Below are 15,232 nucleotides of genomic sequence, written 5' to 3'. Positions count from 1 at the left end.
CATGACCCAAGCTGAAGTCGGACGCTCAACCGACTGAGCCACCCAGGTGCCCCTGAGTGCTAATTTTTAGAACTGTTACTTGATTTTGCACTTTTCCAACAGTTCCAGTTTCTACCTCTAGGAGACTGGGGAAAGGATGAACCCTTGGAAGTGTTTACGGAGTGATACTTGGTCAGTGAAATAAACCTGATCTATTGAGGAATGCTGGAACACGAAGTGAGGCCGTTTCTCAAGTATGTGGCATGATTATAAAATCGTGACAATGGTTTCCGTTTGTGGTTTGTGAAATCATCGTCCTGACTTTATAATCGCCCTGTAGATGTGCAGAAGGGCACGGCTCTCCTGCACGGAAACTGATGAAGAGTAGAGGAGTTTCTGGCAAATGGCAAAAAGGCAACATCTGGTGGGAACACCATCCATCTCAGTTCAATGACAAGCTGCCCCGGGGGCTGTGTCGACGTGATCACTTATCTGTTTGTGTACAATGAACTGACCTGCCATCTTTCATGCCTCCAGGACAGTGCTATCCTTCATATTCCTTCAACCCAAACAAGCACAGTGCGTGGGAGAAGGGCCTTTGGCGCCCGCTGTCCCCAGGGTCTTCCTCACCCGCCACTTCTGGTTCCTTTCATCTGGAAAGAAGACCCCTTCCATCTTCCAAGCGGCCAGCAGTCACCAGGGGAGACACTCTCCAGGGCTTTGCTTCCACAGATCTTTCTCGTATGAAGCTGAGGACCCAAGGGAAAGGCAAAACAGTAAGGATGGGGAGCTTCGGGGATGTGACGTGTGGAGTACATTGTGAAAGAATCAAAAAACACTAATGAGCGTTCCCCAACGCTGAAGAAGCTGTTTGCTTCTCATAATGAGTGGGAGCCATGGTTCCGTGCCCAATCAGGCAGTGTCTTTTGTATACAGATATCAGAATGCTGCCGCACTTCCTTAATGGTACTACTCGAGGTGATGGATATGCTGACTCATCCATATGGTTTCTGCTTTGGTTCCTTTTGTGATCAAAACAGATAGGGAATGCCAGTGACCCTGGAACAGAATGAGATTATGTGATCTACTCGGGTGTGGAAACTGTGATGTTGACCTTATTAGCCCAGAATTATAATCAGGCAAACACTCATGAGTGTATGTGCATTCCTGTGTGTGTGTATGTGTATGTTTTCTTAGACCGCTGTGTACTATTGACATATCACCAAAGTAAGGATGTCTTTTCTCCATAACTGAAGCTATGAATGTCCGAATCAACACTGATAAGTTGTGAATAGGTCCAGTGATTTTAAAAACTCTAATGATTTGATCATGGAAAGTTTTTTTTAAATTTTTAATGTTTATTTATTTTTGAGAGAGAGAGAGAGAGAGAGAGAATGTGGGGGGAGGGACAGAGAGAGAGGAAGAGGCTCTCCACTGACAGCAGAGAGCCCCATGTGGGGCTCAAACTCAAACCATAAGACCATGACCTAAGCTGAAGTCAGCGCTTAACCAACTGAGCCACTCAGGTGCCCCTGGGTATGGAACGTCTTAAGAAACATACGTGTTTTGTTTCTTTCTTCTTCTTCTCCTTCTTCTCCTTCTTCTCCTTCTTCTCTCTCCTTCTTCTCCTTCATTTATTTTTTGAGGGAGAGAGAGCCCGATGTGGGGCTCGAACTCACGGACTGCAAGATCATGACCTGAGCCAAAGTTGGACACTTAACCGACTGAGCCACCCAGGCGCCCCTTAGGAAACATATGTTTTAAAAATTTTTAGACACTAACAAGATCTTACTGGAAGGGTTTTACCCCATTGCTAGTTATTTTTCAAGCCAAGTTTATTCATATTTTGTACTTTGTTGATTTCAGGTTCTTCCATCCTCTGTTTATAGAAATGGAACAGACATCATCTATAATGTAAGCACAATTTGAGAGAATTACTAAATTTCTTGTGTTTATGGATGCAAAACATTTAGTGAAATTATTTTTCTTCTGCATTTATGTATTTCTCTTAAAAGCCTGTTTTGAAATTTGTTTCAGAGGCTTGGATGGCCAGGAAAGAAACAAAACAAAACAAAACAAAAAAAAGAACACCACAGACTTTTATCTTTTTTGCTTTAATCCAATTTTTGAGTTGCTCATTTTCCCGACAAATGTTTTTGTTTGCTACCTGGGTGTTTATGTTTTCTTTATTGTTGCTTTCTGATTTCCTCAAGTATCGTGGAATGGTTTCCCTGCAACTACAGGATGATAGTTCCCCGTCTCACCAAAGGAAGGCCAACATGTCCAGTATTAATCAGCCGCAGAAGACAAGCCAAGGGGCAGAATTGCCTCAGGCAGATAAGGTGGAATCCACAACTGGCTCACACTTCTCCAGACAGGTAGGAAAATCTTTTTACTTCCTATTCACCGGAGAGCCAGCTGTTTGCTGGGCCATAAAACTGCCTTCTAGCGTGGGGACTGATTGCTCAACACAAACGCTACCTAACAAATGAAAACCTAAAGGAGGTGGGTGTGTGCTTAGCTTACATGAAGTCAAATCTACATCACCTCTCCTTCCCACAGGCCCGGTTGCCCTCATTTCCAAAGAACTGCACACTGGAATTAAAGGGACTCTTCCACTTCCAAGAAAGCCTCCGGAAGCTGTACAAGTGTGATGGGATTACCTGGAGAGTGTGGAGCCCCCAAACCGAGGTTGGACCCGGGATGAACAGCAAGGTAGCTTTGCTGGCCGTATGCTCTGTGATAAGCTAATAGCAAGTGATCTGACGCTTCGTCCACCTGCCCTTGTCACACTTGGAAGGTGAAGAGGAAAATAGGGCCCAGGTGGTGTTTTACAAATCACAAAGCACATTAGGTAATCGATGCAATTGAAGAAGGTGTTTACTCGTGTTGTTTAATCGTCAGAATGTCAAGGGTATAAAATCGAAACAGTGCGGACTTCAGTGGTGTTTTCTGTAGAGAGCCATCACATCTCTCAAGGTGGAGAATTGGGATAAGGGCCGACCTCCTTTCTGGTGACAAAATGACTCTGTTCGAGATAGGGGACTCATAGATTCTTTGTGCGGAGAGCAGGCTGCAGATTTTAAAGACTTATCATGTCAACATGGACAACTGTATTTCAGGAGGTGGAAGGTGGATCCTGCCCGGCTGGGTGGCACCGTCACTCAGGCTACTGCCACTCCGTGATCACGGAACAGAAAGGCACCTGGGACACAGCAGCCCGAGCTTGCCAAGAACAGTAAGAAACCCTATTTCCTGTTAATTAATGTTTTCTTTCATACCGTTTCTCTTTTTTCTCATGCAACTTCGGGGTCGCTTCTTTCATTCAAGCGTCGAGTGTCTGATATCTACTTGGTTTTGTTTTAGGAACCCCAGGAGAGTTCCGTAGTTCAGGATGGATTTGAGATTGACCTTGATAATGTGTTTTGACTTACCGCTTTTATGTGAAAAATGTGCCGTTGCCGAAGTTCTATTTTTTAGCTTTTCTTGATCTTTTGGAGAAAGTCAGAAGGAGCTTTTCTGAGTCAGCAGCATTGTAGTTTCTATCATTTTATTGTTAGTAGTATTAAGTAAGGGTTCCTGCCCACGAATTTGAAAATACATGGCAATGAAAGGATCAGACCTATGACAATGCAAGAGACATTGATGATTGTGAAGCCACACAAGTTGGACAAAGGGTCAGTGGGTCCGTGGGCAATGGGACACAAGATGACTTGTGGTCAAATAATGACAACAAAATTTATCTATTCCAGAAAGACTTTAAAAATGCATATGTGCCTATCCCTGACCCCCCCTTTTCGTCTACCTGGATATTATTCGGCTAATATGCCCCAACCGCTGGAAACTGAGACTAGAGAAGTCTCTGGTGAATAACAGTCCGATTTTGCACTTCATCAAATTCAAAAAGTTATGCTCCTCTAAAAACACTATTAAGAGGGGCACCTGGATGGGTCACTCGGTTAAGTGTCCGATGTTGGCTCAGGTCACGATCTCATGGTCTGTGAGTTGGAGCCCCGTGTCAGGTTCTGTGCTAACAACTCAGAGCCTGGAGTCAGCTTCAGATTGTGTCTCTCTTTCTGCCCCCCCTCACACACACACACACACACACACACACACACACACACACACACACAAAATCTCTCTCTCTCTCTCGAAAATAAACATTAAAAAAGATTTAAAAATAAATAAATAAAAACACTATTAAGAAAATGAAAGAGCAGGGGCGCCTGGGTGGCTCAGTTGGTTGAGCGACCGACTTCGGCTCAGGTCATGATCTCACCACTCGTGAGTTCGAGCCCCGCATCAGGCTCTGTGCTGACAGCTCAGAGCCTGGAGCCTGCTTCAGATTCTGTGTCTCCCTCACTCTCTGCTCCTCCCCTGCTCACACTCTGTCTCTCTCTCTCAAAAATAAATAAAGATTTAAAAAAATTAAAAGGAAAGAAAGAAAATGAAAGAGCAAATCACATTTGGGAAAGCCAATCTCAAATCGTATATCTACCTAGGTCTCAAATCCAGAAAACACAGACAATTCCTATAAATCAATAACAAGAAGACAACCTGATTAAAAACATAGCAAATGACTTGGAGGCTTCACAAGAAAAGATATACAATTGGTCAATAAGTACATGAAAAGATGTACCACCATTAGACGTCAGGGAAACGCAGATGAAAACCACGGTGAAATACCATTTCCCACCCACTGTAAAATCACCAAGACTGCCAACGTCAGATGGTGCAGAGCCAATGGAATTCTCACGTGTGTTGGTGGAATGGTAAAATGGTACCACTACTTTGTAGAACCGTCTGGCACTGTCTTATGTTTACACGCATTTACCCTGTGACCTAACGTCTCTACTCCTAGGTATTTACCTGAGAGAAATAAAAGTAGATGCTGGAAAAAAAAAAAAAAAAAGGAGGGGGGCATTCGCAAGAATTTCATGGCAACTTTTTCCATGATAATAATGGTTCGGGTCTGGGGCACCTGGGTGGCTCAGCTCTTGATCTCAGGGTCGTGGGTTCAGGCCCCGCCCTGGGATCTGTGCCAGCAGTGAAGCCTACTTGAAAAAATTAGCTTAGTTGATTTATAGGGGTGGTTTATATTTTCTCCATCAACAAGGAAATAGATAAATTTTCTTTTTTGATCATTTATTTTATAAATGATAAAATGGAATGAACTAAAACCTGTAACCATAAATCTCAAAAACACGTAGAGAGGAAGAAGCCCATCATAAGAGTACAAAATATATGATTTTTTGATACGAATAGGGAAAACTAATTTATTAGTTGGTGTTAGAAATAAAAAAAAAAAAAAACCTGTTATCTCTGGCAGGGATTGTAGGGTGACTAAAAAACCATGAGGCAGTAGCATGAAGTAATATTCTAGAGTGATGGAAATGTTCTATGTCTTGCTCTGGATGGTTGTTACCGGAATACACTGTTAAAGTTCATTGAATTGAATACTTAAACATTTGTGCATTTGATTCTCTGTAAGTTATAACTAGTTTTTAAAAGGCTAATAAAATATTATAAAGTCTATTTTTTATTTTTTTTTAATTTCTCATTCTTTTTAAAAAATTTGTTAAATTTTTATTTATTTATTTTTGAGAGAGAAAGAGAGACAGAGAGAAAGCACAAGTGGGACAGGGCAGAGAGAGAAGGAGACACAGAATCTGAAGCAGGCTCCAGGCTCTGAGCTGTTAGCACAGAGCCCCACGCAGGTCTTGAACCTACAAACCGTGAGATCATGACCCCAGCTGAAGTCGGACACTCAACTGACTGAGCCACCCAGGTGCCCCTAAAAGTCTACTTAAAAACTGGTCAAATTGGGGTGCTTGGGTGGCTCAGTCGGTTAAGCATCCGACTTGAGCTCAGGTCATGATCTCATGGTTCACAAGTTCAAGTCCTGAATTTGGCTCTGTGCTGAAAGCTCAGAGCCTGGAGCCTGTTTCAGATTCTGTGTCTCCCTCTCTCTCTGCCCCTTCCCTGCTCTCACTCTATCTCTCACTCTCGAAAACAAATAAATGTTAAAAAAACAAAAACTGGTCAAGTCAACCACCATTTTCTTCACTAACGTATTTCATGTCTTAAGTATAAGTATGGGTACCATAGAGGTTAAACAGTGGCTTTCGGGCTTCTGTTGGTGAGTGGGTGGTATAAGATAAATTAAACTATTTTTTTTTTAATTTTTTTTTTTCAACGTTTATTTATTTTTGGGACAGAGAGAGACAGAGCATGAACGGGGGAGGGGCAGAGAGAGAGGGAGACACAGAATCGGAAACAGGCTCCAGGCTCTGAGCCATCAGCCCAGAGCCCGACGCGGGGCTCGAACCCACGGACCGCGAGATCGTGACCTGGCTGAAGTCGGACGCTTAACCGACTGCGCCACCCAGGCGCCCCTTAAACTATTTTTTAAAATTGTATAAATAATTATTGTTTAAATGCATATATTCCCATCATGTTATAATATGTTAGGAAGAGTTATGACATCCTGTCATCCAAATAACTGGTGTCTTACTTTTATTTAAAGTTTGTCTTAATGCTTTGAAAGCTCGGGTAGGAAGACTGGCATAGGTCTTTCTCCCCCCCCTCCACCCCCCCCACTTTGAGGAAAAAGCTTTGGTGTGGAATCAGAACCTCTCTGAATTAGCAATGAGAAAATTGCAACGTGCTACGAAGGGAAGGATATGGTTTCTTTCCTGATGAAAGTGAAAGCAAGTACAGAAATACAGTTACGCTGCAGCCAGGGTTATCAAGGTCAAATTGCTGTGGGGATTTGTTGGCAAAATATAGATGAAAAGCAACAGAACCCCCACACCTCAAGTTTGAAAGCAGCCTTATTGTTTATTTTCCACTGTTACTCAAATAGCAGTGCAAGTAACTCCGCTGGCCTATAATGAAGCTTTAACTGGTCCTTCATGTTATGAGAAAAATAAGGACGTGTATTGAGCGACATCTTTCCATCCATCCATCAATGTTGGCATAAGGTCACCAAGTATTTTTACTTAGAAGGACTGTTCTTTACTCTGATATTATGATCGTCTAGCTTTTTGGTGTCAAAACTCATTTCTTTTGAAATAATGGCAATTTACGGTAACATTGATACCTTCATGGTGACTGACCTACATGAATCCCCCAATATGTATATTTTTTATTTTATTGATCCATCTCATTGCAGCCAGGTTTTAATGGTGAGTGCAAAAAGTGGAAAGACTGGAAATGCAAATTGGTGCAGCCACTCTGGAAAACAGTGTGGAGGTTCCTCAGAAAATTAAAAATAGACCTACCCTATGACCCAGCAATAGCACTGCTAGGAATTTACCCAAGGGATACAGGAGTACCGATGCCTAGGGGCACTTGTACCCCAATGTTTATAGCAGCACTCTCTACAATAGCCAAATTATGGAAAGAGCCTAAATGTCCATCAACTGATGAATGGATAAAGAAATTGTGGTTTATATACACAATGGAGTACTACGTGGCAATGAGAAAGAATGAAATATGGCTCTTGGTAGCAACGTGGATGGAACTGGAGAGTGTGATGCTAAGTGAAATCAGCCATACAGAGAAAGACAGATACCGTATGTTTTCACTCTTATGGGGATCCTGAGAAACTTAACAGAAACCCATGGGGGAGGGGAAGGAAAAAAAAAAGAGGTTAGAGTGGAAGAGAGCCAAAGCATAAGAGACTCTTAAAAACTGAGAACAAACTGAGGGTTGATGGGGGGTGGGAGGGAGGGGAGGGTGGGTGATGGCTACTGAGGAGGGCACATTTTGGGATGAGTACTGGGTGTCATATGGAAACCAATTTGACAATAAATTTCATAAAAAAAAAAGAAGAAAACCCCAAAAGTGGAAAGACTAATTACACATCTATTAATCTAGTCATACATCTATTAATTTTATACATCTGCTCATCCCAATAATAAACTTAAGGCCCAAATTATTTTAAAAGCCTAGCTACTTCCTCATGCATTTGACCTAAGATTTCATCTGCAACTTGGGTCGAAGCATTGTACCCTGACCCTGTTACGGCAGCCTGACCTTGCCGGTGATGCCTTCCTTTGATATTACCCCTTATTGTTTACAGAATTCTTTCACATATAGTAACTGATCTGATCCTCTCATCACTTCTGTGGTATTATTGTCTCCACTCTGCAGATAAAACAGAAGACATTTGGGGAAGCAAAATCACTTGCTCGTGATCACATAGGCGAGTAAGTGGAAGCGACAGGACTCTCATTTTCTATGACACTCTCCAAAACAGCTCCATAAACATAGGGACTCTCTCATCTCAGGTGAATCGACAGCACAGCTATGTTGAACTAACCTAAAGCAGGTTTCCAAATGGAGTATTAATATTTTGTATCTTTCGCGGCACAAACGTGTTATGATTTTTATTAAATTATGGAGTCTAAATTTCCTTTGGATTGGAATCAAAGTTACCTTTCACAGCAAACCTAAGGTACAATCAGGTTCTCAGTTTAATTCACTGCATTCAACAAATATTTGGGTACTTACCATACTAGAAATATCTAGACAAGACTGCACTAAAAACTTTTTAAAAAATGTTTATTTACTTTTGAGAGAGAGAGAGAGAGAGAGAGAGAGAGAGAGCAGATGAAAGGCAGAGAGAGGGAGACAGAGAATCTGAAGCAGGCTCCAGGCTCAGAGCTGTTAGCACAGAGCCCGACGCGGGGCTCGAACTCACGGACCGTGAGATCATGACCTGAGCCGAAGTTGGACGCTTAACCGACTGAGCCACCCAGGTGCCCCCAGACTGCATTTTAAAGTCTTATCCCCCAGTATTGGCCCCACAAGCCAATAACTAAATCATTCTTCATTCATCAATGAGCTTCATAGAAATTGACAGCATCTTTCTCCAGATACAGCTGTCCTTATGGCAAGTCTTTAAACGCTGCATTTTACATCAGTAGGGTGTTTCATACAATCCTGACAATTCCTTCCCACATCTCCTTCTCAGAAAGCTCTATTAAGAATGTGAAAGTCACTAAATTTAAATGGTAGCATTTAGCTTTCACTGAGTTGATGTCTTACTGTAGATCTAGTTAAGAAGTTCTCTGGATCTCAGTGCAACAATGTGAGTTACAAGCAGTATTTGTTGATTGCATATATGAGAACATAAATGGTATTTAGAAATAGTATAAATAGGAGGATAGTTTGTGCTAGAATAACTATTATAACATCTATTATAGTAGTGATGGAAAATTTCCATCTCTCTTATTAATTCAAGGATATTAAAGATCATATCTAGTAGATCAAACATGATGTTATAAGCAGGTTCAGAAGTAATTTGTTCAATTATTTTTGAAGTTATTTTGATAAATGCTGGTCTCAGGGAATTGTTTTAAGCTCTAAAACTGTGATTTCTTTATAGATATTAAACTGAGAAAGCTTTCAGGACAAAAATAATTAAGGACAATTGGAGTTTTTCCATCATATTTTAGAAAGAAACTAATTATGTATCAGTAATATAAACTCTTTCAAATTGCACATTATCTATTTGCCAGAATGGTCCAGAACTTAAAACGTCTATCAAATACCATTTCTGATGGTATCCCAGAATGTGTTAAGAGAGGTAAAGAAACTACGTGTGTGTGAGCTTTTTAAAATATCATGAAAAGCTTTTCATTTTGAAACTTTATTTGGAAAAGATGAGTATGAATATGTGATCTGATTGTATTTGTATGACACTTCAATATGCATTGCATCTCAAAAGGACAAGAATGATCCCCCCCCCCCCCCCCGCCGGGAACGCCGGGAACGGTTGATAACTAGTTACGTTTCACAAAATGTACATTGATAACTAGTTACATTTCACAAAATGTCTAGCGGCAAGTGGAAAGCAAAACTGAAAAGGAAAACCAAAAGATCTCCATAGTCCTTTGGTTTGGTCCTTCTGCAAGGAACATTTTTGGGCAGGAGGGCCCCCTCCTCAGGGTAATTTTTTCTCTGAACCCCGAGACCTCCTCTACCAGTCATTGTGTTTTTGTTCACCTGTTGGGCCTCCGTGCCTCCCTTCACCTATTCCCTTTCAGGGTCATTTTGTTTTGTTCTTCTCCACCACCTTTGTCTTGAACACCAGATACGCTTCACTGTATCATACACCTGAATCTAATATAACACTGTCCGTTAACAATACTGGAATTAAGATAAAAAAACTTCATTAAAAATATGTATATAAAAGAAAGAACAACAGATATTCTGGGAATCATCAATTCCTTCTGTGCTATAAAACTTATAGTTTTAACATTTCACAACCTGGATATTTGCCTTCCTATGACTTAATTTTAGGGGAGGTTTTTACAGTTTAAAATTAGAGTTACTATTAATATTAGTATGTTTTTGATTTGGTATCAGGAATCATTATTCAATTCTGGGCTGCGTTTCCTGGGGCTCCCTCCCTTCCCTGAAGATCCTTTACTAAGGGTCATTTACAGCACCCGTGTTTCAGGAAGAACAACAAATTTGGCTTTGCTCCTTGTCCCTAATCAGATTGCTAACTCAACTCAATCTTTATCTCCCATCCCCTTTCCTCTCCATTGGTGTTTTATTATTTTTCCAACTCAGAGGAGCCAGACTCCTAGATTAGGTATTTCTTGAATTTACATATTGTAATCTCATCTGCTCGTTTCCTTAGGCAGTCATTGTACATTGGTAATTCTCTTATTATAAATCATTATCTATGAAACCATTTTGTTTTCCCACAGGACTGTCTGGAACCCCTGCTGGCCTATCCTTAAAGAGTTACTCTGAAGTACATCTGTACTTACTCAAAACATTTCAAAGGAGTAGATGTGTATTTCTTTACCTAGGCAAATCAAAGTTTCTGTTTTTATTTATTTTATTTATTTATTTATTTATTTTGGTAAACAATATAATTACATTTTATTTTTTTATTTTTTTTAACTTTTCTTTCTTTTTTTCTTCAATATATGAAATTTAAAGTTTCTGTTTTCATTTATTTTTTTAATTTTATTTATTTATTTATTTTTTGGGTAAACAATATAATTACATTTTTTTAATTTTTTTTAACTTTTCTTTCTTTTTTTCTTCAATATATGAAATTTAAAGTTTCTGTTTTTAACACTGTACTTTGAATGCCTTCAAATTGCAGAGCTGTCAAAAGATTTTTATTGATGTGTCTTTCTTTTTTTTCATTTGTATATCTCTCTATATACACATCTATAGAAGTAACGTTCATGCTGTTTCATGTGGATACGGAATAAAGAAGAAAAGGAATGGTTTTGTAAAATAATCAACATACCGGTGCCTAAATGTTCATTTGATAAATGACTATGGTCTAACATTTTACCTGTCCTAAACACAGCTGTTTTCCCATCTTGCTCTTTTGGGACTTTTTGCTTCTTGGAGAGACACACACACACACACAAATCAAACTTGTACCTGGCCAGTGAAAATGGATTTTACAAAGTCTGTTCTAACGATAGTTTCAAGAATCTTAAAGCAAGAGGAGATGGTAAATATCCTTGAATGAGACCTGTTACTTCCTGATGATGCAGGCTCCAGTTCTATCCGTAAAGGAATTAGAGGCAGAGCGGGAAGAGAACGCAGGTCTCCCACACTCTGTTCAGTACACCATGTTGAGTGAGGCAGCCCCGTGAGCCTTCCCTTGGCCTACATTTAACAACATTTGATACTCTGGGTTCTAAACCCTCAACACGTTAGAATTACCATATTGGATGTGAGAGGAAGGGAAGAAGTTGTGCCGTCAAATCTGCTGTAACTGTCAGACAGGAGATGACAGTAAATAATGAGGTCAGAGCCCAGTCACCAAAACCCAAATCCAGCAGGCTGAGGCCACTAGGAGAAGGGTAAAGAGAGAGCCTTATATGTATCTCAGAAGTCCTAGAATTTACCACTGCATTATAGAACAGTAAAGTACTAGTTTTAGTGGGGAAAAAAATCATTAAGAAATGGATAAATTATGTTCACCATAGGTGATCTGGAAAAGCAGAGAAATGCCTCTGAAGTTTGGAAAGACAGGCAAAATGAATAAAATTCAATTCAACAGTTTTCTAAACGGGTACAAGTATTACCAGTTTTGTTTCCTACTTTTAAAAACGTCAGTGGATATTAACCAGACAAGAATGTGGTGGCTTTGTTTCTTGCTTGAAATTTTCTGTATTAAAAAAAAAAAAAAAGAACAAAAGAAAAAAATAATTACAAGCCTTTTACTGAAGGCATTTTAAAAGAGCTTTTAATGAGCACTGTTGGAGAATTAGAAACAATCAAATATTGCTTATAGGAATAATTCAGCTAGCTACAAAAATAGTTCATAAAGAATTCTCATGCCAGTTATAATGTCTATCATCAAAAAGATAGGAGATAACAATTGCTGGTGAGGATGTGGAGAAAAAAAAACCCCTCCGTGTACTAGTGATGAGATTGCAAATTGGTGCAGACACTGTGGAAAGCAACAGTATGGAGTATCCTCAAAAGATTCTAGACAGAACTACCTTGGGGCGCCTGGTTCGCTCAGCCAATGGAGTGTCCGACTCCGGGTTGTGGCTCAGGTCATGATCAAGCCCTGAGTTGGGCTCTGAGCTGAGTGTGGAGCCTGCTTAAGATCCTCTCTCTCTTTCCCTCTGCCCCTCTCTTCTGCTCATGCTCCCTGGCTCTCTCTCGCTCTCTCTCTCTCTCTAAAAAGAAAAAAAAACTACCAGATGATCCAGAAATTCCACTTCTGGGATTATATCTGAAGGAAATCAAAATAGAATGTTGTGGAGATATCTGCACCCCCATGTTATAGCATGTTTATTATTTATAATAGCTGAGGCATTGAAATAACTTAAGCTTCCATCGACAGATGAATGGATAAAGAAGTTGTGATACACATACACACACCCAGGAATATTATTCAGCAATAAAAAAGAAGGAAATCCTACCATTTGTAACAACATAATATGCATTGAGAGTATTATGCAAAGTGAAATGAATCTGATAGAGAAAGACAAATACTATACGATCTCACTGATATGTAGAATCTTAAAACAAAACAAAACAACAAACTCACAGGAAAAAAGATCAGATGTGAGTGGCAGAGGCCAGGGATATGGGGTGAAGTAATTGGATGAAGGTGGTCAAAAGGTACAGACTTTCAGTTATAAGATGATTAAGTACTGGGATATCACATACAATATGAGGAATGTAGCTGACACTGATATATGATATTATATGATATTATATGATATATGAGAGTTATTAAGAGAGTAAATCCCAAGAGTTCTCACCACAAGGAAATAATTTTGTTTTTCCTGTTTTTTTCTATCTATATGAGCCGATGGATGCTACCTAAACTCATTATGGCAATCATTTCACAATGCATATGAGTCAAGTCATTATGCTATACACCTTAAACATAAAAACACTTCTATTTGGGGGCAAAATATGTATGATTATAGGACTATGTGCTTTAACTTTTTTACAACCTATGAACATTTCATGCGCATTTCACTGAGTATGATCAAAGGGTCACAATTATTGGGATATTTGATTAAACATACCAAGCGCAAATTGTCTGCCTCGAGTAATTTTATCTGAATAGTCTGGGTTAGCTTACTGGTCAAATTAACTGGATACTTGCCAAATTTATGCCATTTAGAGATAGACGCTCTGCGAGAGGAGTAATATTTTAGCATTAATTTTAATAAGTAGGTAGTTGCTGACTTTTCTAAAGATATTTAAAAACTGTTGACTTTGTGCCTAGATAGTATAAAAAAACATCCCTTTCTTTGCTGTAACCTATCCCACCTTACAGATAGTCATTAAAATAAAAAAAAATGAAAGAGTATAAAAATCTTGGAAAATTTTCCGTGTGTGTGTGTGTGTGTGTGTGTGTGTGTGTGTGTACACTTTTCTATTTTGAACAGATTTGATTTCTGTTCTGCATTCCATATCAACAGGAGTGTTGGAGTCCCTGTCACCAATGCTTTCCTTTTTGTTTGTTTGCAGTCACCTGGGCAGCCTCGTCACAGTTCTCTCCAGGCAGCATATGCGGTGGCTGTGGGACATCAGCGGACGGAAGCCATTTTGGATAGGCAAGTGTCTGCGCTGAGGAGGGAGGCAGGAACATGAAGGAGGCATCTCCTTCCCATGGGCCAAATAATTGTGGTTTGCAGTAACAGGCAACAGTTCCATGATTGGACAGTCTATTTTTTCTTTTTTGGAGGGGGCACCCAGTGGATGGTCTGCCTTTTAAAACTCATTTTAGTGACACAATGCTTTCATTTTTGGAGATCTATCTCAAAGAAATAATAAGGGATGTGGCTTGGATTATAGGTAAGACAATTCAACAAATGGTATTTCTAAAAGTAACGGGGCGCCTGGGTGGCGCAGTCGGTTAAGCGTCCGACTTCAGCCAGGTCACAATCTCGCGGTCCGTGAGTTCGAGCCCCGCGTCGGGCTCTGGGCTGATGGCTCCGAGCCTGGAGCCTGTTTCCGATTCTGTGTCTCCCTCTCTCTCTGCCCCTCCCCCGTTCATGCTCTGTCTCTCTCTGTCCCAAAAAAAATAAATAAATAAACGTTGAAAAAAAATTAAAAAAAAAATAAAAGTAAAAAATTAGAAGCACTTGTCAATAGGGGATGGTTAAATAAATTATAGTATAGCCACAAGAAGGAGTATTTAATATTTAATGCTTTTGTAAGGCATAAAATATTAAAGACATAACAAAGTGCTTTATGTTTATTATTTCATTCAAGAAATACCACATTGGAAGCATATTATATATAAAATACATAACGTATTGCATTTGTGGCAGGTGCTAAGTAAAAAAGCAGAGTCCACAGCGATATGAAGCAGAAAATAATTATGAGAAAAAATTTATATACATGTGATATATATATATATGCATATGGTATATACATACGCATATATAAAGAAATACGTTAAAGAATTAGAAATGTTTGCAGCTATTGACAAGTATAGGCGATCTTAATTTTATCCCTTGTTTTCTGAAGTTTTAACATCTTCAATTTTAACAAGAATACAAATCTCTTCAGATTCTATTTTTAGAAGTAGAATTCTCAGGGCGCTTCAAAGTCAGTATTTCCACCGTCTGACCTTGAAGGTATTGGATTTCAGGGAACGGTACTAAACCCAATCTTGGCTTCTCCGAATCTCTGTAATACTTAGTACATCTCGAAATTCTGAAATTTTCTGAGTGTATGAAGTCGAAGCTAGAGGAGACATTTTCTTCACTTCCACAATGACTGA

The 15,232-nt window shown here is 39.7% G+C and overlaps 1 protein-coding gene across 10 annotated transcripts in view; it reads left to right on the top strand.

Moving 5' to 3' along the window:
- FREM1 (FRAS1 related extracellular matrix 1) overlaps window positions 1-15,232 on the top strand; it is a 200,940-nt gene that overhangs the window by 182,999 nt on the left and 2,709 nt on the right. For 9 of the 10 annotated variants that reach the window (XM_086685328.1, XM_086685331.1, XM_086685325.1 and 6 more), the window contains 6 exons: window positions 517-755; window positions 1,846-1,893; window positions 2,193-2,357; window positions 2,542-2,694; window positions 3,102-3,217; window positions 13,972-14,057. In XM_086685328.1, coding sequence (XP_086541454.1) covers window positions 517-755; window positions 1,846-1,893; window positions 2,193-2,357; window positions 2,542-2,694; window positions 3,102-3,217; window positions 13,972-14,057 — 807 coding nt within the window. The remainder of the gene's footprint in view (window positions 1-516; window positions 756-1,845; window positions 1,894-2,192; window positions 2,358-2,541; window positions 2,695-3,101; window positions 3,218-13,971; window positions 14,058-15,232) is intronic. The other variant, XM_086685329.1, reaches the window with a different exon arrangement.

The sequence above is a fragment of the Puma concolor genome, chromosome D4 (assembly GCF_028749965.1).
Source record: "Puma concolor isolate L17-30 chromosome D4, mPumCon1.1.hap2, whole genome shotgun sequence".
NCBI classification, from domain to species: domain Eukaryota; kingdom Metazoa; phylum Chordata; class Mammalia; order Carnivora; family Felidae; genus Puma; species Puma concolor.
This window is presented reverse-complemented; position numbering and strand designations above follow the sequence as displayed.